General features: G+C 45.5%; 2 protein-coding genes across 6 annotated transcripts in view; one reads left to right on the top strand and one right to left on the bottom strand.

Annotated features, from left to right (window-relative positions):
* RAB6A (RAB6A, member RAS oncogene family) overlaps positions 1-11,941 on the top strand; it is a 58,778-nt gene extending 46,837 nt beyond the window's left edge. For 2 of the 4 annotated variants that reach the window (XM_072993431.2, XM_072993433.2), the window contains 5 exons: positions 784-889; positions 3,834-3,945; positions 5,525-5,618; positions 8,857-8,923; positions 9,780-11,941. In XM_072993431.2, the coding sequence (XP_072849532.1) occupies positions 784-889; positions 3,834-3,945; positions 5,525-5,618; positions 8,857-8,923; positions 9,780-9,844 (444 nt within the window). In that variant the 3' untranslated portion in view covers positions 9,845-11,941. Of the gene's footprint in view, positions 1-606; positions 713-783; positions 890-3,833; positions 3,946-5,524; positions 5,619-8,856; positions 8,924-9,779 lie in introns of all 4 variants that reach the window. The other 2 variants (XM_072993432.2, XM_078390228.1) reach the window with 1 other exon arrangement.
* Positions 11,942-20,146: 8,205 nt separating this feature from the next.
* Positions 20,147-25,258, bottom strand: part of PLEKHB1 (pleckstrin homology domain containing B1) — a 38,788-nt gene continuing 33,676 nt past the window's right edge. For both annotated transcript variants that reach the window (XM_072993434.2, XM_072993435.2), the window contains exons 6-7: positions 24,396-24,501; positions 20,147-20,492 (exon numbers count right to left, since the gene is read on the bottom strand). In XM_072993434.2, coding sequence (XP_072849535.1) covers positions 20,353-20,492; positions 24,396-24,501 — 246 coding nt within the window. In that variant the 3' untranslated portion in view covers positions 20,147-20,352. The remainder of the gene's footprint in view (positions 20,493-24,395; positions 24,502-25,258) is intronic.

The raw sequence follows: 25,258 nt of genomic DNA, 5'->3' as shown, positions 1-25,258 counted from the left end.
ATTACTTATGTTTCTGAATTCCCATCAGGAATGAAGTCCCCACTCCCTGCATCATGATTGCTGGCTTGTTTGGGTTTTTATTTTTTTTAATGTGCTGCATTTAATCAAAAGTTATCCTCTGTACATGAGTGTTGGCTTTTGACTGGCTTTGCTGATGACCTACACTCATCCTTGGACTACTGTTTTTAGCAGCCCCTGCTCTCTCATGAAGGATCAGATTTGACCTTCAAGCTGCTGTGCCCCATTGAACGACACAAGGTCGTTCAATGGGGCAGTTGCTTTTAACTTTCTCCAGCAAGCTGCTGCAGGACATGTCCAAAAACCGCCTCTGATGGAGAATTTTAAGTTGGCACTGCCGTCTGGCCTGGGAAATGTACGTTCCGCTCCCTGCTTTCCCAAGGGGGCAAAGAGCCTCAGGTTCCACTTCTGCCACTGAAAAGTCCTAGCTGTGTGCTTCTGCTTGCAACCTCAAAGCGATTCCCACCATGCATGATTTTTTTGATAATATATTTTCACTTCGCTTTTTTATTTTAAAAAAGCAATCAGATTTTTCTTCATTTCTAGTGGCAGTTTGGCTTTTTTTTTTAATTTTCTCCCATCCCACAGATCAGGTTGCAGCTCTGGGATACTGCGGGTCAGGAACGTTTCCGTAGCCTCATTCCCAGTTACATCCGTGACTCTGCTGCTGCTGTAGTAGTTTACGATATCACAAGTAGGTATATTTGCTCTGGATTTGACTCTTTGTGTTTTTTTTTCCTTGCTTGTTTGACTGATTTCCGTTAGGTACGGTTGCAATTGTGGGACACAGCAGGTCAAGAGCGGTTCAGGAGCTTGATTCCTAGCTACATTCGTGACTCTACTGTTGCAGTTGTTGTTTATGATATCACAAGTGAGTGGGGGGAAATTTCTGCATTTCTGGTTACCTCTTCCCTGCTCATCTTCTTCCCCTTCCTCTTTTCTTCCCCTTTATTCTCTCTCCCCTTCTTCATCTTCAGGTGTTGCCATGCATGCTTTACCACAGTCGTCTGCTTGGTCCTCATTATGGTGTGACAATTCTGACTGCTCTGGAGCTTCAAACAGGGGTCGTTCCTCTGTGTTTCAGATGTCTTGCATGTAGCAGCTAGGATCCCCATAGCCGAGCCGAATCACCAGCTAAAAATCTTTCAGCTCTTCTACTGCATTGATTTAGCATATCTTTGAGCCATATTAGCATGCACATTGAGAAGTGGGAAGAGGGTCTCCAGGATGACAGCTACATTTTGCAGATTTGACCTCTGACATTTCTGATTTCCAAAATCTAAATAGTTTCTGTGCCTTCCTGAGGGAATGATGGAAGTTTGCCCAAAGATGTGCTAGGATATTTCCCCCTTGAAGCAGAATGGCAGTCCCTGTTCTGTTCCAATTTTCACTTCTTCCCTCCGCTGCTCCACAACATGCGTGTGCTCAGAATTACTGAAAAGCTGGCCTCATCACCATCTTAGCTCATCTGCTATTCTGTGGGTGTCACTGTTATGTGTTCGGCTTCTTCTGTGAATGGTTGCTCTCAAATTGAGTTTCTCCACTGATGTCATTGCTGTTTGCTTCTCTGATACTCCTAATAGCTGCTGGGTGTGAGCGCCAAAGATTGTCTCATCCCTCTTCTATACCATAAAACTGTCTTCTTTTTTTTTACAATCTGTTTTGCTCTTTCATGTTCAGCCAAGGTATGTATACCTTAAAGAAGTAATTCCTTCTAAAACCTGTTTTGGGCAAGGCTCAGGCTGTCCGTTTTAAGTATCAGAGGTTCTACAGCTTCAGCGTGCTTATGAATGTGCCATTGCTTGGGGCAGGGGACAGGTGGCAGCCGTGCCATTTGCACCCCTTCCTGAATAAGGCAGGTTTTGCCACAATGGCCCATACCATAATCTTGTTACAATTATGGCAATGGATTACGCCTGGGACTGCCTGAGAGAGTATTAGAAAAAGTTCATCTAATGTAGAAGGGGACACCTGCATTGAAGTCTGGTGTACGTTCTGATCACACCATTCTGCATCAGCCAATACAAATTGAACTGGCTTACAGCTTGTTTCCAAGTGCAATTCAAAGTGCTGGTTCTAACTCCTGTTTGGAGTTAGAATATCTGGGAGGGGGGAACCCTTCTCCAGTTGGACCCTTGCACTGTCTTGGAGCTTTTCCTACAAAGAGCCTCATGGCGTAGTGGTTCAACTGTTGTATTGCAGCCAAAAACTCTTGCTCACTGTCATTGTTTGATACCAGTGGACCTGACTATTGGCTTGAGGTTTGCTCAGCCTTCCGAGGCCAGTAAAATGAGGCTACTGTTTAGTTTAGTTTTAAGCAGGCTGTTAAAATGATTTTTTCCCACTTACCTTTGGAATGATCTTGTATATAATTTATTTCCTTTCTCTTTTCAAAAAAAGATGGACTTTCTTGTTCTTGATCTGTTTTGTATTATGTCTTTAACATTTTAATCAATATTTATGATAAAGATTAAAAATTTTTAATCACAAATAGATTAAAAAAAATTAAAATATGACATGTTGCCTTAGGGAACCTTTTTGCGGGGGCAAAAGGCAATTTATAAATAATATTATGAAGAAATAAAATATGCCCTCCTGTTTTCTCTAATTAAATCATGGGACCCAGCGACACAGGCAAACAAACATGAGGTCTGTGGCAGAAACACCCAATTTCAGCTCATAGCACCTATCCAGTTCAAAACCAGGGAAGGACTATAAGTGTCTTTAGGATGCCACATTTTCAGCCTCTGCAGCTGCCTTGGCTCACAACCTTGTGATAAATTATTGTGCCAAGGCTCTGTTCCAGCATCTTTGTGTTCAGAATTTTAATTACTATTTGGTTTGGGTTTCAGTTCGTGTCAGCTGGTTTGTTAGCCCACATCTTACCGTGTTTCCCTGAAAATAAAATAGGTTCTTATACTGTATTAATTTTTGGTCCAAAAAACACATTAGGGCTTATTTTCAGGGAATGTTTTATTTTACAGTCATGTCATCGTCTGGTTTGGGGTGGAGGGCGGGGTTTCACTTCCCTGGGGCTTATTTTTGCAGTAGGGCTTATATTACAAGCATCCTGAAAAATCATACTAGGGCTTATTTTCAGGTTAGGGCTTATTTTCAGTGAAACAGGATAGTAGACAAAGGGGATAAAAATATAACCAGACAAATTGTCCCCAGAGTCTTGATGGGAACAAGCCTCTGCCACATGTCCATGAAGCAGAATGGCCAAGTGCTACCATCTTTCTTCATGTGATTTTTGTTGGCCACTGTCATTCTGTCCATGACTCCACACCGGCACTGTTCTTGAACCCATGGCTGAAGCAAAAAAGCAGATTCCTTTTTCTCTACCCCTATAAAGAGAGAAAGAAGCAGGATAGGAATTGTTTTGCTCATTCATTGAAGGGCTTCAAGCTTACGTAATTTGCAGCCAGAGGGAGTTTTTTAAAAAAATGTAAATTAAAAAAATTAACATTGTGCAGCAACTAGAAGATGATAACATGACTGTAAAATAAAGCATCCACTGACAATAAGCCCTAATGAGTTTTTTGGAGCAAAAATTAATCTAAGATCCTGTCTTATTTTCGGGGAAAGACGGTAGAATTGAAACTTTCTTGGATCAAGAAAAACAAGTTCCATCATCTCATGCCTGTTTCCAGTTTTGGTGCTCAGAAGCTTGTCATTTGCCATGAACATCCCAGATATCCGATCCATCTCTGACACAGATGTCTGACATAGACGGTTGGGTGCAGCCCACGTGAGTGTATTGACAGTGAAGTGAATAATGCAAGGTACCTTTCATCTTGTCTTTTCCTTCCTAGATGTAAACTCGTTCCAACAAACCACAAAATGGATTGATGATGTGAGAACGGAAAGAGGTAGTGATGTAATCATAATGCTAGTAGGAAACAAAACAGATCTAGCAGATAAGAGGTATGAGATTGACTCCTCCTCTTTGTGGAATAGTTTTTATTTTAGAAAAGGGATATTTTGTTTGAAATCCTGAAATGTAAATTTTGAAAACAGCAGATTAATGCCAAGTATGGCTTAGGGCCTTTATGCTGCTCCAGTGGCTGTAATTTGAGCCCAGAGAAGTAAAATTTTGTTACTGCTGTTAAAAAGCATTTGCTACTATAGAGAAAACGTGGAAACTGAGGTGCAATATGTCCAAAACCTCCTACAGAACATATAAGAGGTGTTTTCCATATTTGTCAACCCAACAATTTTAAGAGGGGAAATACAGTATTTCTAACATCCCAGTAAAAATTGTCAGTAAAGGTATTTGCGAAGGCTTTCATGGCTGGGATCTAATGGTTGCTGTGGGTTTTTGGGCTCTTTGGCCGTGTTCTGAAGGTTGTTCTTCCTAACATTTCGCCAGTCTCTGTGGCCGGCATCTTCAGAGGACAGCACTGTGCACAGAGTGCTGTCCTCTGAAGCTACCGGCCACAGAGACTGGTGAAAGGTTAGGAAGAACAACCTTCAGAACACGGCCAAAGAGCCTGAGAAACCCAAAAAAAACGGTCAGTAAATGATTTTCCTGAGTTACAGGCAAATCTTGCATGGGTCACTGAGGCTCACATAAAAGCATGAACCTGCACCTTTTTCTTTCTCTCTGGGAGTGTTTGAAGTTTAGAGTTGCTCAATAAGTTTCTCCCAACTTTTTACAGATGCCTTCTTTTTTTGTATGTGTAAGCTACAGGTTTGTAGCACTGTATATAAATCATTATCTAAGAAATTTCCAGAACATTATGAAAATGTGCCATTTGGTTATGGTTAAAAAAAAACAACAACTCAAGCCTCTAATTAAGAATAATTAACTTCTGGCTCTGTATTTGGAGCTACTTTCTGGCAAAGAATAAGAAAGCTTTCCAGTGAACTCTTATGTCTTCTCAGTAATATTTCCATCCTTCTCATTCAGCATGTGCAGTATAGCTTTTACAAGCTTGCCTACTTTTGCTCTATCTGCGTTTATTCTTGTCATATCCCTATTTCACTTTATTCCTATAGCCCTGTCTCCTCAGAATTTCCTGTTCTGGGAAATGTCTTTCTACTTTTCTCCCTGCTACCTTTTTGTGCCTATAACTCTCCCCCAGGAGAGCGCCATGCCATCTTGCTTTTTCTCTAGACACTCACCTGTGGAGTGCCTGAGGAGTAAGCCCTGGATCACAGCCCCCCCCCCCCATGAAATACAGTGGATGTGATCTGTGTCTCTCCCCTCGGCTGATTTCTTAGATTATACATTCTTGAGGCCCAAGACCTGCTTCCCTTGATTTAAAGCACCACCTACATTGACTGTGCTATGAACACTGGTTTGCTTGTTGTTGTGTACTAGTTATTGTAAAATAACAATAAGTAGGAGGTCTCCCCGGTTCTTGTTCATCACCTAGGAAGCGATGTATGCGAGCAGTTCTGAAGCTGTTATCTGGGATTTAGGAGGGAGGCATGTAGTGACGACCCACCCAGGTTTCCTGGAATGACCTCTAAGTCAGTCTGTTTCTTTCTTTCCCCATAGGCAAGTATCAATTGAGGAAGGGGAGAGAAAAGCCAAAGAACTGAATGTTATGTTTATTGAAACTAGTGCAAAGGCAGGATACAATGTCAAACAGGTAAGTGTTAAGGAGGCATGGTCCTGGACGAGAACACACAGTCTAACAACCATTTTTTAATCAAATTTCCAGCTTTGTACAGATCGGTTACCTATATCCCAGTGTGTTGAAAGACTCTTAGATGCTGGTATTTCACATATGAGACTGGCAGCAATCATGGGAGGTTATGTGTTTTGTAGCCCTTAGGGTGACTCTCAGTACAGTAAGTTGTGACACATGACCTGTGTGGCTTTTCCAGTCTTAAGGAGAGGGCATCCCGTTGCCACGCCACTAATGGAAGTATGCAAACTTGGCTGTGACAGAAAAGAGAGCCTTCTCCGTTGCAGTGTTGTGACTTTCAAATCTCCTCTCCAGAGGCATCTTTGACCCTCACTTTATAGATCCGTGGTTCCCAACCTTGGGTCACCCAGGTGTTCTTGGACTGCCATTTCCAGAAGCCTTCACCACCAGCTCTGTTGGCCAGGATTTCTGGGAGCTGCAGTCCCAAGAACATCTGGAGTGACCCAAGGTTGGGAACCACTGATACGGATGCTTCACCTCCTTCCTAAAATCTATGAGGTTAGAGCAGACCCCAATCCATCTGTCCACTATACAAAGACTGACCACTTCTCTTTAGAAAACAGTGCAAGGGAGTCTTGAGATAACCTCAGATGCTGTACTTTGTGATGAGTGTATTTCCATACGGAAGGGTATCAATGGGGCAAAAGTTAGGTAGGCCAAGCTGAGCAAAAGGCATGGTTATTCCAGTGAGCTTCCAGTTACTCCAGTAATTCTAAATTAGCAATTGCAAAGTTTTCCACCTTTTTGGTCAGTTCAGTTCTGCGTGGGCTTTCTTTTAGTACAGATGCTGCCCTAATTTCTGTGCCCTGAAATAGAATTGTGGCTGCATTTGATATTTTGCGTGTTCATTTTTATTTCCGAGTGTGTTCTGCTGATCTCAACATGGGGGACGAAAATACTGTTGTCCTATGTAGGCTAACAGCAGTCACTGTTATTTATGTAGGCGAGATCTTAGATTTTGAGATCTAAGGATGATGATATTCCCTCTGCCCACTTCATTGAACATGTTTTCCATTTGGCAACTTGCTTCTTTTTCTAGCCATGAAAGCTACAGTTCAGAGTTAGTGCCTGTGTGGGTGAGTTGTAGAATTTTCTTCAGCTCAGATTCCTTCGTTATCAGAGTGCAGAGGAACAATATTTGGATTCAGTAATGTGCTGTCAGGTGATTTCATATTGTAGCACAGAAACTTTGACGATGCTAGTTCACTTCGTATTGCAGTATATAGGGTTGTTCTTTACTTTTGTGCAGGAAGAACAAAGGTTTGTGATTCTCTGCCTTATAGAATCATAGCGTTGGAAGGGGCCTGTAAAGCCATCGAGTCCAACCCCCTTGCTCAAGGCAGGAATCCAAATACAAAGCACATCTGACAGAGGGTGGTTTCATTTTCTCTTGAAGGCCTCCAGCGTTGGAGCCTTCACCACCTCCTGAGGTCATGCCGTACTGCTCTAACAGTTAAGAAGCTTTTCCTGATATTTAGCCAAAATCTGACTTCCTGCAGCTTGATCCCATTATTATGTGCCTTGCACCCTTGGATGATTGAGAACAGATCCTGCCCCTCCTCTGTATGATGACCTTTCAAGGTTTTGAAAAGTGCTGTAATATCTCCCCTGAGCCTTCTTTTCTCTAGGCTAAACGTGCTCAGTTCTTTTTGATGTTACTCCTTTTTGATGTTACTTAAATCTAGACACTCTGCCTTTTCTGTACAATGGTTTTAGTACAGTGCTTTGGCAATGAGGTGTGATGCTCACTGAATGGACATCCTTGTGTCTGTGAATCCAGCATCTTTCTGGATGTGTTAGCAGAAATAGGTGAGATGAGAAAGAAGGCCAGGGCGCAGCATTTGAGGTTTCCCCCTTGAGCGTGGGATCTGGCTCCCCTGGGATCTCCTCTCATGTTCTCACGACTGCCCAAAAGCTTGCTGTGGCAGGCTTTTTTAATGGTTGCATAATGGTAGCTAGTGTGAGCAATCAACACTATTATACTAAATAATATTCAGTGGTACACTGCTGGAGGATGGGACCACACTGTTCTCTTCACTATGCTGGCTTGCCGTCATACGATTTGAAAATCCTTAACCCAGAGAAGAAGAGAAAGAAAGAGAGAGAGAGAGAGAGAGAAAGCTGCTGAATAGAAGATGAGGAAAGGCATACTGAAGTGTGAAGGTTTTAAATTCCCCATGTAGCTTCCTGGCTTTTTGTAACATTTCCCTAATTGGATTATTCCTGTATGCTATGACTGGTAAACCCACTTTGACTTGCTTGCCAAATTCCTTCTCCTTAATATTACTGAATTGTACAAAATCTAGCTCAGGGCACGATTTTATTCCCCAGCTTGAAATAAAAAAAAGCGATTACCATTTATTAAGCACTAGTTGTTGGGGGCTCGATTTAAATACAGGAATCCAGTTGGTTTCTGTCAAAGGATTTCCATTGCTTAGAAAAATGCATCTTTTTTTTAACCTTTATTTTTAAGTGCTGGAAAATACAGTGTGGTGGAGCCCTCTAGCACAAGCATTGGGAAAGGCAAACCCAGTGGGAATACAACCCCCGAAAACACAGTGAGGAATTTAGAAGTATTTTGTTCTGAATGGACAGTTATGTGAAAAAAAGAAAGTACAGCCTCTTTGAATTCCATGGTTTTATCTATAAGGACATAATAAATAGCACCTGGTCCTCAGCAGGTCTGAAAATGAGGTGCCGTATTTTTCCGTGTATAAGACTATACTTTTGTCTAAAATCTTTAGACTAAAAATTGAGATTCGTCTTGCATCTCCATCTGTTGGCATTGCTGTTAAGGGCCAGTGGTTCCCGTCGTGTGTGTATTCCAAGAGCAGCTAATTTCTGACTTCTTCCAAATCAATTCCCTGGGTATATAAATCAACCCTGAGTTAAGTAATACATGAACAACTTAATCAGTGAAGCGGAACTCCCCTTAGAAAGGTAGAAATGGTTGTGTCAGCCTCTTTTGTGGGGAGGGGGTTCTGGCTGTGAATATGTTGAGATCCTTTGAAAAAAGGGTTGAGATGTGTTTTCCCTTGGGCTCGAAATGGGGCCGGGTCATCCAAAAGCATACAGCCCTCCTCCTTGTGCAAGAACTTCTAACGCCAGGTAGCCTTTCCCTGTGACATTGGTCACAGCTCTTCTGATGAGCCTCTCCCCTTCTCCCCCCCTGCTCTAGCTTTTCCGACGTGTGGCCGCCGCCTTGCCTGGAATGGAAAGCACACAGGACAAGAGCAGAGAAGACAGTATCCTTTGACACAGAATTTCATTGAAATCTTGGGGAACCATCAGGTCAAAACCACCCCGTGTTCTAAACTGTGAAGGTGAGGTGGAGTGAACTGTGGAGAGCTCAGACGGCTCACACAAAAGGGTGACCCACCCAAAAAAGAGGTAGATTTCTTCAAGGGGACTCCACTGATTGAACATTTACACGACAGCTGCAAGGTCATCTTATGCAGAAGCGCATGAACGAGCTGAAACAGCAAATAAAATGTCCAGAGGGCAAGAAAATCAGGGTTTGGGAAATGGCTTTTAAAAGGCACTTGTTGCATTCTTTGCTACTTTTAAAACAGGCAGAAGGGTGGCAGTAACACCAGCACCAATCTGGAAAACTAGTTCATGACATTGGCCTCTTTTGTCCTTTCCAGAGTTTGGGGGAAAACACAGGAAAAGGGCCCGGGTTTTCCAGCTTGTAAGAAAGGTTGAATTGCAGATTCCATTAAGTTTAGAAACAGAACTATCTTTAGAAATATCTTCAGAAGTATCTTACCCCTTGGATGTCCTTGTGGGCCCATGAATTGGAATTGAATGTTGATTTTGATTTGCCGCCCAGGTTTCCTCCTTTTTTTGGGGTGGGGGCATCCTCCGTTTTAATGTGTATTGGCGCTCTTTACTTATGCCCTTGTCGGAGGGATTGGGTGGTTGTGTTTCAGCTGTTGTTAGCCACCCAGAGTAGTGCGTAGACACTTAGATGGGCAGGAAATAGACAGGCAGATTCCACATTGTAAGGTCCTGGCCTTTGGGGGGTTATGCTCTTTTAGTGAAACATTGAAGCTCTTGGTTTGCCTGCTTTGGTTTCCCTTAACTTCTTTCTCCTCCCAGTGATTGACATCAAACTTGAAAAGCCTCAAGAGCAGCCCGTCAGTGAAGGGGGCTGTTCATGCTAATAGTGTGTGGCCCTTCTCTTACCTTTCTCCAGACCATCACTGCTTCTTCCCTCCCTCCCTCCCCCCTCCCTCCCCACTTCTCTCCCTCCCTCGACTCCTCCATGGCAGTGTGTCTGTCGGCTTGCCCTCTCCCCACTCCCGTCTGTAACGTAGCACGGTTCATCATGGCTGCCTGTCTCGTGGAGATGACCCCTGTCGTTCGCTTCGCAAGCACAAGAGAAAGTCAGTGTCGTCGTTAGTTATAAGGAAATTTGAAGAACAGCCAACATGATTTTAGCATATTCCAGTAATTCTTTTAAATAACAACCAGAAAGACCAATTTGCTAAATCTTTGTTCCTTCTTTATATATATATATATATTGCATCTCCAGAAGTCACAGAAACAGGGGTAAAAATGTTGTTGGGATAATGATGAAAAGGGATGTGCAGGGTAAAAACAGCCAGTGCCCAAGGCAAGTGGTTTGGAGCAGTGCTAAGGCTGAAGCCTCTCCTTCTGCACAACCAAGAAAAGAAAAAAAAAGGAAAAAGACTGCCTTGCCTTTTTTTTTTTTTAGCTGACATCTTCTGACTGTTTTCCCCCCCTAAACAATAGCCTTACGGAAATGCAGAGCTAGCATTTTAACTTTTAAAATTCTCATTATTGTATGGGATGGACAAGCCGTCTTCAGGCACCTGCTAACGAGATGGGTTTTAGAGGGCTATGTGACAGATACTGTAGTATGTAAATTCTACTATTCTGCCTTGTTCTATATAAAAGTAGCCCCAGAGAACAGATTCCTCTTTGGGCTCTTGCATTAGGGCAGAATGTTGTCAGCATTGGAACACAAGGGAAGAAGGCGCAGAGGCTTTAAACAGTTTCTGGCACTAAAGGTAATTTGATGGACTTGAATCGGCCTCTGAAAAGAGGTGGACAAGCAACCAGACTTCAGCATAAAGTTTATGCGCAATGCAGAGGAAGTAGGGATGGAACAGAAGTAACTATTCCTGAGTTCAAGCGCAGTGGAAGGGGGAGAGTTTACTTATAAAAGTAGATTATAAAAATCCCTTAGGTGATGATGGAGACAAAACTTATAATTATGCAGATGTTTGCCTTTGTTTTCAGCATTTTTTAAAAAACAATGGGTCTTTAAAGTCTAGTATATTCATTCTGTGTAGTTTGGTTAAATAACTGGTTGTTTAGTATTATGTTTAACTGAACTACAATTAACCGTGGTTTCCTTCAATATTTATTTCTCTGCTTTAATTTTTTTACTATGTTTTTTTAGAAGTTTATTGATTCTTTTAGAGCTTTGGTGATGTCACAGAATGTAGCTATCCAGGAAACACACCGAGACGTTGAACATGAACTCACACATGCATTGACATTCGCACCTACACTCTCTAGAAGCGCACTCTCTTAAATCTGTACTAGTCCTTGTGAAGTTGCTGTGTAAGTTAACACAACTGTAAATACATTGTTTGCAGGAAGAGTATTTGCAGCTGGGGAGGGGCACAGTACAGGAAAGGCTTCATGAGTCTCCATTTTCTAAAAGATGGTTTGAAAAATTGGGGAGGGAGGGAGGGAGATGGCCCGCCCTTTCCTGGAGCCCTTCCGCTGCCAGGGGAAGCCCCCTCCCAAAACATCCCAGCTTAGGATGTATACACATTTGAGAGATCTCTTTTCCTGCATTGTGGAACTGCAATGGCTAATTCGTCACTTTAATCTGGGTTTCCAATATCTTTTGTGTACATCAGTAATGTCATATTGAAAAGGAAGAGTAAGACATAAAAATGCTTTAAATGCAACATTGAAAAGGTGGTTTCTTTCTTTCCTTCTTTTTTGGAAGTAGCATGTCTAGAAAATAAGTGTTTAAATAGGGAGACAGATATTGACCTTATCCTGAGAAGAAACCAAGAGGAGACTGGGCTACTTTTCCTGTATTGTATTCTACATGTGCAAAAATGTAAAGATTATCCATCTTGCTGCTTTTTAATATTGAGTTTTCCGTGGCTTGGATTCTTAAAGCAATGAAATGTGTACACGGGTTGGATTTTTTAAAACATGCACAGAATTTTTTGCTTCCAATAAAGTATCTAATCAAAACACTAAGAACAAAAGATGTTCATCTCTGTTCATTTTATTCTCCTACTAAGATCATTACAAGATGACTACCAGTTCCCCACCATTGGTTCATCTTGCAAATATAGCAGCGTTGTTAGTGGGAGGAGGCGGTGGTGGTGTTAGAGTTGATTTTGAGATGTCTACATTCACTCTTGACCTTCTTGCTTCCAGGAACAATGAGCAGAGCATTATTTTATGATTTCCTTGGATTGAGGTAAATTGGTTGCTACTCATTCAAATAAATCTAGGAGGATGGTAGAGATGTGTGAACTATCTCCTGATGCCAGGAGGATACCTGCTGTTTTCAGAAAGGACTTACTAAACAACACACATAGGAAGTGGAAGGAAGGCCAGGCCAAGCCACAAAGGAGGAGTAGAGACAGGTAGCAAAGAATTAAAGGGATGACGTCAAGAAAGCACAAGCTGAGAATGAGCTGAGGTTAACAGGTGCTAAAAGCAACAACAACAACAAAGCATTTTTCAGGTACATGCGTAGCAAAAGACAGAAAATGAACACTGGCTCAGCTACTCAATCAGGTTGGGGAAAAATGATAACAGAGGACAAAGAAAAGGCAGAAGTGCTCAGTTCCTATTTCAGCTCAATCTCCCAAAAAGATGCTCTGTGTTAAGGGTTAGGATTGCAAGACAGCAGCTTGAGATTGATAAACAAATCGTCAGGCAATGCCTTATTACTTCGAATGAGTTCAGATCTCCAGGGCCCAACGAGCTGCATCCAAGAGTATTGCCTGGAGATGGCAGAAAGATCTCAAAACCTCTGTCTTACTATTTTCTTGAAATCATGGAGGATGGGTGGAGTGCCAGAGGATGAGAGGAGCACTACTGTTGTCCCTATCTTCAAAAGGGGCTAAAAGGAGGAACCTTGGGATTACAGACCAGTCAGCCCCCCGATATCAGTCCCAGGGAAAATTCTGGAGCAGATTATGAAGTGGTCACTCTGCAAGCACCTTGGGAAAAATGCAATAATAATCAGAAGCCAGCATGGATTTGTCCAGCAGAAATGGGCCCAGTGCTCTTCAACATTTCAATTTGGATGAAGGGGTGCAAGGAATGCTTATCAAATCTGTGGGTGACATAAAATTGGGTGGAACAGCTAATACTCTGGGAGAGAGGAACAAAATTCCAAAATACTTTGATAGGCTTGAGAACTAAGCTGAAAACTGAATTAACTTTAATAGGGATAAGTACAAAGTTCTATAGGGATGTGTGTGGAGGACTCAATACAGTTAGTTATGAGATGGAGTATACTTGGCTTGGTTATATGTGAGAAGATTCTTGGAATTGTTGTAGATCACAAGCTAAATATGAGCCAACAGCATGATGTGGCTGCAAAAAAGGCAAATGCTATATTAGGCTGCATTAGCAGAAGCACAGTCTCCAAATGCTGTGACATGCTAGTCCTCCTCTATACGGCACTAGTTAGGCCTCACCTTGAGTCCTATGCCCAGTTTTGGACACCACACTTTGAGGAGGGGGCCGACAAACTGGAACAAATTCAGAGGAGGTCAAGGATGATCACGGGATTGGAAACCAAGCCCTAGGAAGAAAGACTTCAAAGAACTAGTTATGTTTAGACTTGAGAAAAGAAGACCAAGAGGAGATAACGATGGCTCTTTTCCAGTACCTAAAAGATTGGTCTACAGACATGGGCTCAAGTTACAGGAAGCCAGATTTAGGATGAATATTAGGAAAAACTTTCTAATTGTTTGAGCAATCCGCCTTGGTTTCAACATTTCTACCTCCAGAGAGAATTCAGGCTGGATTTGATTGAGGACCCACTTTTCTGTCTTTCTGGCGGGCCAGGATATCCATAAAGCTCTCCTCCAGCACCATGTTTCAAACAAATCAATTTTTTTTCCCTCTCGGCTTTCTCCACTGTTCAGCTTTCACACCCATACACGGTGCTCAGAAAGAGAAGAGTATGGATGGTCTTGGCCTCGGCTTTCAGTGACACATCCTTCCACTTGATGTTCTTTACTGTTTCCTTTATTGCTGCCCTTCCGAGTTTGTGTCTTCTTCTGATTTCTTGGCTCCAGTCTCCACCGGGTATGATCCTGGGCATCAGTGAGGGTGCACTTTATAATGGGGGTTGGGTGGGTTGGGCCAGAGAGCATCCCTGTGCTCAACTTTGTAAGGGAAAGCAGTACACACAGTAGGGGTGTTTCCTGTGTTTGGACTGGAAAACCTGGCAGCACCTCCCAGAACTGAACTGCATCTCCCAGAATTCTCCTACGGTAAGAACCTCCCCAACAGAAGTCTTCAGATTTGCAGTTCAAAAGCAAAGCTGCCCAACCCCTAGCTTTCATCCCTTACTCCCCAAAAAAGGACTGTCGGGTTAGTTACATCCACACCATCAACTTTTTCCCCTGGCCTTTGTCTTCTATTTTTGATTTCAAAAACAAGAGGGAAGCTGCTGTGGTGCATCTTGGGAGTCATCATTCTTTGAGAGGCATTTTCTGTAGAGGGTGCTGGGCAGCTAAACTATAACTCCCATCATCCTCAGGCCCCCAAGAGCCCCAAGCCTCCCTGCCAGTCCACTATCACCCCTCAATCCAGGAAAGAGGAACCTGGGGGCACATTCAATCTTCCTGAGGTCCCCACAGGGCCAAGGCCTCTTCCCTCATCCTCCGGGTTTAGGGCTTGGGGTTAAAATCTTTAAATGACTTACCAGTTGGAATGTAAAGTCATCCTCACCTGACCCCCCCCCCAATGTCATCTGCCTGACTCCCCAGATCCTCCCCAAACCAGGCTCCTCCAGGTGACCACCCACAAGGGAGGACCGAAAGTCCTACACTACAGGCAGGGCCTTCTCCATGGTGGCCCCAGCCCTATGGAACCAGCTTCCGGAGGCCTGGCTCCCTCCCTGTCCTCATGGAGGAGGCAACCCAAAACATTCCTTTTCAGGGAGGCCCTTTGTACTCACCGGGATTGATGTTTTGTTTTTGTCCTGTGAATGTTCTTAAGTGTCTCCTTGTTTGTGCTCTTGGTTTTTAACCTGCTGTGAAACCACCTAGAAGAGCGCTTTTGTTGCAAGGGGCCCCCGTCGAATAAAATAATATAGAATAATAAATGGTGCTGCCCCCCATACCTTTGACTTTAGACCCTGCCATGCCCCTGGAATGTGGCCCCTCTTCAAGGAACGCCTCTGAAATCAAAAGCAAGAAGTCTGCAGAGATTGAAGTGAGCCCCGTTTCCACCCCGAGGGGCTGGCAGCCGCCGTAACAGCCACCGCTGGCGGGTTTCTGGACCGTTTGTGACTTAATGACCTGATGAAGGAGAATACGAGGAGTCCAGGGGAAGGATGGCCGCTGAATGGGCAAAGGTGGTGTGGGAGGGAAGCGTGGATGCCATGCCACTGAGCACCGTGGGCTTGGGGAAGACGAGGGCAAACACCCTGGAGTTTGCTCCAGCATCCTTAAAATAAAAAAATAAAAAACCTGCCATCAGCAGAGGTTGGCAGTCCAGGCCTTTTAAGGGGCCTCGGCGACAGGCGGAAGGACGAGACGGTGCTGTGTGGATGGAGGGGTGAACCATGTTCATCTGTTCCCTTGAGGAGCAGGCCTGTGGGCGGCAGAAATGCAACGTGTGTGCGGCTTTTCTTTGCGGTCTGCATTTTGCTCTTCGGAGCACGTCTTCACCCAACCCTGCCCGGAACGCCACGGTTGAAAGGGTCAAGAGCCACAGGAAAGGAAGCCACGGCCCTCGAGGTGGGTCCTTCACGGGCGAGACTTAGCGCGCCATCAGTCGGGTGTAGAAAAGAAAAGACAACCCAGAGGAGCGAAGAGCAATCTTTTTTTAATATATATATATATTCTTAAATAGCATTTTTCTTCTTCCAAAATATACATAAGTATTAGTGTTTTGAACAATATTTGATAGAACCAAACACTGCAAACTGACACACAACAACCCAGAGATGGAAATGGAGTAAGCGACGCAAACGTAAGTTTGTGCTGTGGAGATCAAGGGGGTCCAGAGAGCATCTCAGCCCCGCCACGGAGGACCGGGGAGGCCCCCTGCAGTTGGAAAGGTGACACACAAGTACCCAGCTTCTAGGCGTGTTGAGAAGTGTTTTTTTCGTTGCTGTTTAGTCGTTAAGTCGTGTCCGACTCTGGCACTGTGCATCACTGTACGAGGAAGTAAGGAGTAATATGTGCAGGTATGTTTTCAGGGCACTTTCCCTTTTAAAGCTGGTGCCAACCGTATGTATTCTGCAGCACTTTGAAAAGTTACTTTTATGGACAACAAGGCCCAGAATCCCCCAAGCACCCCCCCCCGCCCACCCAAAACAACTTTTCCACACTGGTTTTCTGCTCCATTGTCTCCAAATACAAAAATATTTTTTTATCACATTCAACCCCGAAAGCTGACAGGGTGAAACGTCTTGTGAAGCCATAAACTGCAAAGCCACAGCCTGTGCTAATTCCATAGAAATACATTCACGTCCATAAGGACTCGCTCGTTCTGTGTGCAATGAAGCTGTCGTAGGAACAGGTGGAATGAGGGCTTTGTCTCCATTTCTGTTCTGCAGAGAAACATCGATTGGAGCAGTGTGCTGGGCCTATGCCTCTGTGCTACTTCTCTACTCTCTTATTTATGTAGGTAGTAAAAGAAATAATGAAATCTAGAACGACACAGAGCGTGCACTTTACCCCAGGGCAGCGCACGAGCGTCTCTGCCCTGCCCTGTAACAACTTACAGCTATTACATCAGAATTTCTCTGACTGCAAGCAGTGGGCGACGGAAATGTTTATTTCCCAGGGAAGCTTTAAAAAAAAGGATGCCACCTCTGTTTCCTCTTTCTCATGGGCACCCTCGGTGCGGGCGATGCCGCCATACTCCATTTTCTGTGCTGCGAAAGCCAGCACAAACACCAGTCAGGCGCACACCACCATGGCTGCTCAGGAGATTTGGAAATCGGAGACACCTTTTAAAGCATCGCCACCAACAGCAAAGAAGGAAGGGTATGTTATTGTGTTTATCCATGAAAATCCAAGAGACATCTCCCCCCCACCCTCCCCCAGTCCACTTGGTTTTCTTGCTCCCGGACCCACGCAACGCAGCCAGGCTCAAGGTTTCCAAACTGGGGAGTCCAATATTCTTGGATGACCCTTCCCGTTCGTCCTGGCCATTAGCTGCCTTGCCTAGGCTTCCGGGAGACTTAGTCCCAAAGACATACGCGTATTTTTCCATGTATAAGACTTTTCTAACCCAAAATTACGAAATCTAAGTGGGGCTTAGCAAGTGTAGGGGGAAAGGGATCAAAGCACTGCAGGATTTCTTTGATCCCTGCTTTCCCCTCCACTTATTTTTGTTCTCTCCTCAGCTTACTTCCATGTATAAGACGACCCTCAATCTTTAGTCTAAAGATTTTAGACAAAATTATAGTCTTATACACAGAAAAATACAGTAGTTTGGGAAATCCATCTATGCATCTTCCTGGAGGTTTCACTTGCTGAATTATATATATGGCTTGTGAGTGTTCCGCATGGACCCTCAAGCGGCGAGTGGTAGATCTGCGGGCAGGTAAAACAATTCCCACGCACTGGAAAAGGTATCATCGCCAGCACACCATGGCTTCCTTTATCAGAGCCCATCACATCGGGGGCTGAACGGAATTGAGGCCGAGGACTTGTTAATGGTGAGGGAAGGTGGGGGTGGTTGGAGTAGCCCCCTGCTCTTCCCGGAAGCAGGTGGCTGCATTTCAAGAGAGGGAAAGGCAGGAATTCATCGGAGCGGTCACAACCTGCTGATGAAAAGCTTCACCTGCTGAATGTCAGCCTACCGTGCAGGTGTTAGAACCTGGGTTGGAAAGCCAGAGCGTCATCCTGCCTTCTCCCTGAGTGGCACCTTTGCAACTGAGGTCAAGGGAAAGCCGATGGTTTGGTTAAGGCGGTTTCCTTCCACCTGCTCAGTTCAAATTGAAAATGGACGGGGGGACGGAGCACCCCGAAGCAGATCTGACATGGGTCCTCAGCCATCTTGCCTCAAGGATCTGGGCTGGGCTGAGCAGGGGTCTCAGGGAAGCAGCCCAAAGGGCTTCCAACCTGCGCGGCTGCAGCCTTTCATCATCACAGATGCCGTACGAGAACGGATAAATCTGTATCTAGGCAGGCAAAGAGCAGATCGGCCACCCAGCGGAGCGTGCCTGAGCAAGGAGATTCTGGGTGTTCCGCTCCTTCCTTTTGGGCTTTATGTGGCTGGGGTGGGCAACCAGCGGCCCCCTTGGCGTTGCCGGCCTACAGCTCCCAGTAGTGCTAACTATGCCTTGCCAAGATGGAGACATCATGGGAGTTGTAGTCAAACCACCTTGGGAGAGTCGAATGCTCCCCGCTGGCATAGAATAAAAAACCCAGAGGCCCCTCTTAAAGCTACTCCCTGCTCTTGATGGTCCCATCTCATGCCTTCAAAAGAAACGATGGCACTTTTAACTCATTTCTACAGAGGAGGAGATAATTGTGTTTTATAGGTCTGTCTGCCCCAACTTGGGTGGTGCTTAAGGTCATCCATTCTGACCCCCCTCCGTAGGGGCTGGGCTACCACTCCTACCTGCAGCAGTGAGCAGGCCGATGGATGGGAGATCGCGGTGTTACTTAAAATGTGCAAAGAAAATCAAAATGTTTTCGAGGTGCAAGAGAGAAAGATGACTCCCCCCCTTTTGCAGTCTCTCTCATGCTCTTTGGCTGTTTTAGGAAACAACGTCTTAGCACAGCGCTCCTTCCTGTCCAGCTCTGCATCTTATCCAGCCTGACGAAGCTTGTGCACAGTCAAAGCCAGCTGTATTCTAGTTTCCGCGTTCTACAAAATCCTGCATGCAATCCGAGCAGCTCACGTTGCCACCAGGGCCTCGGGCAGTGAAAAGGCTAAGGCTGGCCCTGTCGGCGTGTGCAGGCCGCTGAGCATCACAGGACTCTGGCTTCTGAATGGTTTCCCAACAAACCCACACACCCTCTCCTACAGCAAACTGGCCTAATCCAAAGGAAACATGTATTTTCTATAGACTTCTGTGTAGCGTGGGGTAGAATATTTAATGCTAGGTGCCAGTGGTTCTCAACCTCTGGTCATCTAGATGTTCTGGAGTTCAATTCCCAGGAGCTCCGGCCACCAAGGTCAATGGTGAGGGATTCTGGGATTTGTAATCCAAAATATCTAGAGGATCAAAGGCCGAAAAGCACTGCTCTCTGCTGTGCAGATCAACCGAGTTGGACCGGCTTGGTCTATAGAACAGAAAGATTGTGTAGATTATAAGATATAAAGCCACAGTTATTTCATAGGACCTACTAGATTAAAAAAAACTGCATTCCCCATAGGACTGTCCTCCATATGTATTGGACTACAAGACCCATTACCCTTGGCCAGAAAGTAGAATGCAAAGTTGACATCACTGCTAGCAACCCTGCGTGGGGCAAAATAAGTCTGGAGGTGGCAATGGAAGTTCTCGGAGGAAAGGGAGCAGGGAAAAGACAGGAGAGAAGGAATCTTCCAGGCTTACGATTCCCCCTTGATCCCCTTTTGAGGAAAACGGGCGACAAGAGGGAAGCGTGGTCTATGTTCGTTGCGGGAGCAGAGCTTGGAAATGTTAACGTTCTCAGCATCTCCCAGCCAAAAGGGCTGCCCTGAGAGTCATAGCTTTGTGTTTTTTAAAAGGACATTTAACTTGATCCACTCCTGATAGGCAGAGACGGGGGAAAAAATCAGCAGAAGAGCACTTCTAAAGTGTAATTTGCTGCTAGCGAGCTCTACGGTTGATCCAACAAGAGGGCTTAACTGTTAACAAATTGTTAACCCTTACTTAGTCGTATGGCCCCCATCTCTGCTGGTACACCATGGATGCTGATGGGGGTCCTCCAGAACCCACTAAGACCTGTTTGTGCCCTAAATATGCTCCGTCTCCAGAAGGAAGCAGCAAGAGACCGGCGTGTGTAGAAGAGATGACGGCCAAAGCCTGCCACCGGGCTGGGCCTACCGAGAGATCTCCTTACTTTTTAGGATCTACTTCCTCGCTGGCTTTACTGGCTCCGCAGGATCTACCAACTGCAATGTGGTGGCCTGTAAGAGTTCAGAAGCGGATACGAGAGGGTGGCTCGGGGGCAGAAGACTTTTTTTCCTGCCACGCTCCAGGAACCCTATATTAAATCAGCTTGCAACTGCAATTACGAGAGCGCACAGAGTAACGATCTATCTAGTGGGGAAAGCTTTTTCTTGTTCTTCTTGGTATTTTGCAATTATTTAAACCATTAGGAGTTTGAAGGTGAAGCTAACGTTCCCTTGCCCACCCACCCACCCCAGCCGGTCTGCAATCCAGCGCAGTCTCCTTCGGGGAAATGCCGGAGGCGTTGCCGCAGAGGCGTTGGGTTCGGGCGGAGGAGAGGCCGCAGGCGAACGAGTCTCAGAACCAGCAGGGCATCCACATGAAGGACCCCAGAGCCGCCCCAGAGGCGGCCCCGGCCAGCAGCCCCAAAGCCATCTGGTCTCCAGACACACGGTAGGGGTCTTCGCGGAAAACGATGTGGGTCGTGCCGCTAGGGACTGGGGAAGGAGGAACGACAACGGTCCGTGAGTCACGTCGGGTGCAATACGCATGGCTCCCAATCCGGGCACTTTCCCTTCCCTTCTCTCTCTTTGTATTAGGAACTTTGGGGGAAAATGGTGCTTTTTTGGGGATTTATAATTCCCAGGATCCTCCAACTCACAACCAGTACTGACAAAAATGCAAGGATAATGGCCCATCTACAATGAAGGTCAAGGGTTTGCTTGTTTGTTTTACCTGCAAAGCGGTGGGGGGGGGGCTAGACTCAATGGTCTTCGGAGTCCTCTCCAGCTCTGCATCCTCTGATCCTCCTCACACATGTTTTAGTGGGAGGGTGAGGTGCATGCTTTAGCCATAGACCACCAGGAAGGCAAACGAAGTGAGTTCTGAACCAGATCGAGCCCCGAACACCCGAGGCTGTTGTACTTTGAGCAAACAAGACCCACCAGAAAAGGCCCTCATGCCAGGCAAAGCGGGTGGTACGTAGCAGGCCAAGAAGAAGACCGAAAATCCAGGGTGCAAATAGCTTTGGGACCCAATCGTATCCATTCCGAAGCCGCAAGATTCTCATGTCTTTTTGACGGCCGACTGGAAAGGCTCGGCATAGATTCCCTCCCCGCCCCCCAATTCAGTTCAGTGCAAGGTTTCAGGTTCCCCGGAACTGTTCATTAGGTCTGGAGTTCCAAAGACTTCTGGAGAACTCAAAACGCTTGCCCTTCCCTTGGTGACGATTCGGCTTTTGGCCCATTTCTCACGGACCCCCCCCATCGCTTCCTGGGCTTTGGGAATTTTGAAGAGCCTTGAAAGAGCCACCCCTTTCCTCCCCTGATCCTGACTGACGGCCACTTCTTCTGCTCTGGTGGCCAACCCGGTCGGTCCTCTTGCTCGGCTAGTCCTCGCACAGGAGGCCAGCAGCCGAACGCAAGCGAGGTCCCCTGATCAGCCTTTTGCTATGGGTAGACCTTGCGCCCCCATGAGAGGCCAGGGTCTCCTTCGTATCGTTCAGAGAGGGGACTTTCTGGAAGGCTGATCTTCTTTTTTAGTACCTCTAGGGAAACATTTGCCACTGGCACCGCCAGATGTCACCCTAAGCTTCAAGATGCTGCTGCCAGCCACCAAGAACGGCAGAAGGCAGCGGGAGACACTGGACTTTTCCATCTGTCGCTCATAAAGGTTCAAACCTGCAGAAGCCGAGCATCTGCTTTGCCCAATATTCCGAATATTTTGAGGTTCCTGCCTTGAGCAGGGCGCTCAGACCGGATGGCCTTAAAAGGCCCCTTCCACCTGCTACAATTTCGTGATTCTATGTTATTTTAGAAAGAAACCCTCTTGCATTATTCATGCCTTCTTAGCAGTTAGGTGGCTGTTATCGTGATCATCCCTCCGATCTCAGAAGCAGATCATTGTACTGCAGGTATCCAAATGCTAGGATAAAAAGATACCCTGAAATACTTTTCGGTTCCTTCTTGGCCGCCTTTTCTGATTATTGCAAAGACCATCATGCGGAATACAGTGGTGCCTCACTTAGCGATGTTAATCCATTCCGGAAAAAACATCGCTAAGTGATTTAATCGCTAATCGATTTTTAAAAGCCCATAGGAACGTATTAAAACGTGTTTAATATGTTCCTATGGGCTAAAAACTTACCTTAAAGCGAAATTCCTCCATAGCGGTGGCCATTTTGGGTGCCTCTACAGTGAGGCAAAACAGCGGCGGCCATTTTTTGTGGCGGCCATTTTGGAACCACCGATCAGCTGTTTTAAAAAGTTTGCTTTGCCATGATCGCTTCCCCGCGATCATCGCAAAGCGAATTTTAGCCATAGAGGACATCGCTAAGCGATCGCTCCAGCGATGGCCAAAAGTCCACTGCAAAGCGATTTCATCGCTCAACAGAGCGATTGCTAAGCGAGGCACCACTGTATATGAAAGCAACACATGCTTCCCGACTCTCATACTTCCCTCGTCACTTTGGATCGTTTAGATCATGTCAAAAAGCCTGAAAAAATCTTTGAAAATATTTTGCAAAAATGACTTTAAATTTTATGAAAAAGTAAGATTAGTAACTCATGGGCTGGAGTCTCCTTCTTTGAAGGTTTTTAAGCAGAGGCTGGATGGCCATCGGTCGGGAGTGCTTTGATGGATGTTCCCGCATAGCGGGTGTGTGTGTGTGTGGACTGGATGGCCTCCGTGGTCTCTTCCAACTCTGTGATTCAGCGATTCTAATTCATTTATGGCACCAGCAAGTAGCTTTGCAGTTACTTAAGACTTGGTTCCTTATGCAAGAAATCACTAAGTATGGGTAACTAGTAACAGATTATTTGAGGGAGCCCGTTTTGGTGGGACAGTTTATTTTTGGGTTACAATGGGCTGGCCCCTTTTGGAAATGCCCGTCCTCTGTTTCTGAGGTTGGGAGATAACAGGGGAGGCGCTCCATCTCATTCATCCAGTAAGGTCTAAGATCTGGCCATAACGAAAAACAGCCTTTTATGGCTGTTGTTACAACAACTGAGTACAACCAGCAAGAAATGCAGAGGTAACCTTTGCCCATTTCTGTGGGTCAGTAAGGCCACCCTGCTCGGATGTCCTTTAACCTGGATATTCAGAGTGGGGAAAGTCTCAGCTAAGATTGAGGAACACACTCATCAAAGCCTTTTGCTCAAGTGCATTACCCCTCAGGGTCATTATTATGTAACTTCTTGGCAATGGGAAGACTGTCTGTAAAAGTTTCAAAAGTGACTTTACAAAGTAGTTCATTCCTGTCACAATCAGAAAATGCCCTTTTTGGGGGAGTGGGGGACACAGTGAAACAGAAGAGTCTCTTTTTAGGCGACACAGTACAGAACGGACCGCCTGCATGCCTGCTTTTTTCAGACCATGACTCCCGGAGTAGCCACCTTGGCTGCGGGTTTATGGGAGAAGTTGTCGATGCAAATATTATTTTGCCAAGTTTTCTTCTCCATGAGCCATACATTTTTTACAGGGAAGAGAGGGCTCGGTTTCATATTACCTCCTGCCTTGGGAGGAAATTCAGCTGGTTATGGAGGAGTCACCTTCTTTGAATTTACCTTTGAGGACCTGACAATCGCCAGGAATTTTGGGAATTATCGAATACTGTATATGCATTGTCCATAATATTTTTGTGCACAGCCTGAGAAAGACAGATTTATATCAAAAGCTAGCTGTTGGTTCAGGTTTTTTTAGTGGCCCAATAAAGGTATCACCTGTCCTCAGGTTTGAACCACAGATGGACCAGAGGACTCTCTCTCTTGATCTTTTCCTAAGGAATGGTTCTGTCTGTGAGTAGGATCCTCGTGGAACAGTGGTTAAACTGCAGTACTGCGGCCAAAACTCTGCTCATGACCCAGGTTCAATCTTAGGCAGCCGGCTTAAGGTTCGCTCAGCCTTCCATCCTTCCAAGGTTGGTAAAATGAGTGCCCAGCTCTCTGGGGTGTACAAAGTGCAGACTGCATAATGAAATTGTAAACCGCCCAGAGAGTTTGTTAAGCACTACGGAGCTGTATATAAGCAGCACCACTTTGCTTTGCTTTGGTTTTGCATGTCATCAAGTCAGAAACAACTCAGAATGATCCTTCCAGGCTTTTATGGTTAGTGAGATATTTAAGGACCGGTTTTACCGGTGGTCCCTCCCAATGTGTTCAAACATAGGGTTGCTCCGGTCTTGGTTTGGCCTGGCCCATCCTTGGCCTGGCTTCCTCTCCGGCCCTGTTACCCCAAGTGGACCTTTGGGTTAAAAAGAAGCCCACCTCTGCTCCACTCGCCCAAAAAGCACCCTCGCGGTCCAATGTCCTGGAAACTTTCCCTAGCCAACCTAGCAAACCGTGGAGCAAAACAGCCCCCCCTTGCCCCAGGAAGGGGACAGGAAGGCGAAGGGGGTGACCTACCTCCATACTGGTTGCCATAGTAATCAGAGGTGACGTACATCGCCTGGTGGGAATCGAGGGGCACCGTCTGGTAATAGTCATCATCATAAGGGTCGTACAAGTGGACCTGGAAAGACAAGGAGCAATTAAAGGTTGGTAGCAACCCATTAAACGTTCCCGGCAGCTCGGCGTCCATGCGCTGAGAGCCTTAGAAATTTCCCTTTTTTTCTTTGCATGACAAGATTCCAGAACTCCCCCAGGCAGGAAAATGGGTTAATATGTTCCTTAGCCCAATTAGGTGTGCATCAAATTTGGGTGCAAGCTTTTGAGATCCACAGATCTCCTCTGCATGAAAGGTGTTGCAAAAAATCAGGCAGGGGAATGACAAAGAGGGAAGGTGGGTGTGCCCCTTTAATTCACATTCTGGACATGGCACTCTGGAGATGCTTTGGGGAGGGTGTGTCTGCAGCAGACCTTGGAAAATGCAATGTTTAAAACAGGAACCTTCCTGTCAAAGTACATCTAAGAATGCTTTGTAAGTTTGGAAGTCAGCAGAAAACATTACTCCTTATACAGGCCTGGGGAGGAGGCTGTATACATGGCTGAGGGATTCTGAGAATTGTGGTTTAAAGCGCATGTTATATCAATGCTGCCTCAATTGGTAAAAAAACCCCACCCCTTTCTTTCTCCCTCTGCTCCACAGAGGAGCAGAGGAAAGGAAGGGATTTTTTTTAATTTTTTAAAGTTTTTAATTTCCCAACCTCATGAAGGGGTTAAGTTGTCTGTTTAAGCCACTGAGGATATTGGGAAACTGAAACCAGCCAGGAAATTAAAGCAGACATTCTGCTTTGTTTCATTCCTGGTGATCAAACGTCCCGGATATG

This window comes from Pogona vitticeps, chromosome 3 (assembly GCF_051106095.1).
Source record: "Pogona vitticeps strain Pit_001003342236 chromosome 3, PviZW2.1, whole genome shotgun sequence".
Taxonomy (NCBI): domain Eukaryota; kingdom Metazoa; phylum Chordata; class Lepidosauria; order Squamata; family Agamidae; genus Pogona; species Pogona vitticeps.
This window is presented reverse-complemented; position numbering and strand designations above follow the sequence as displayed.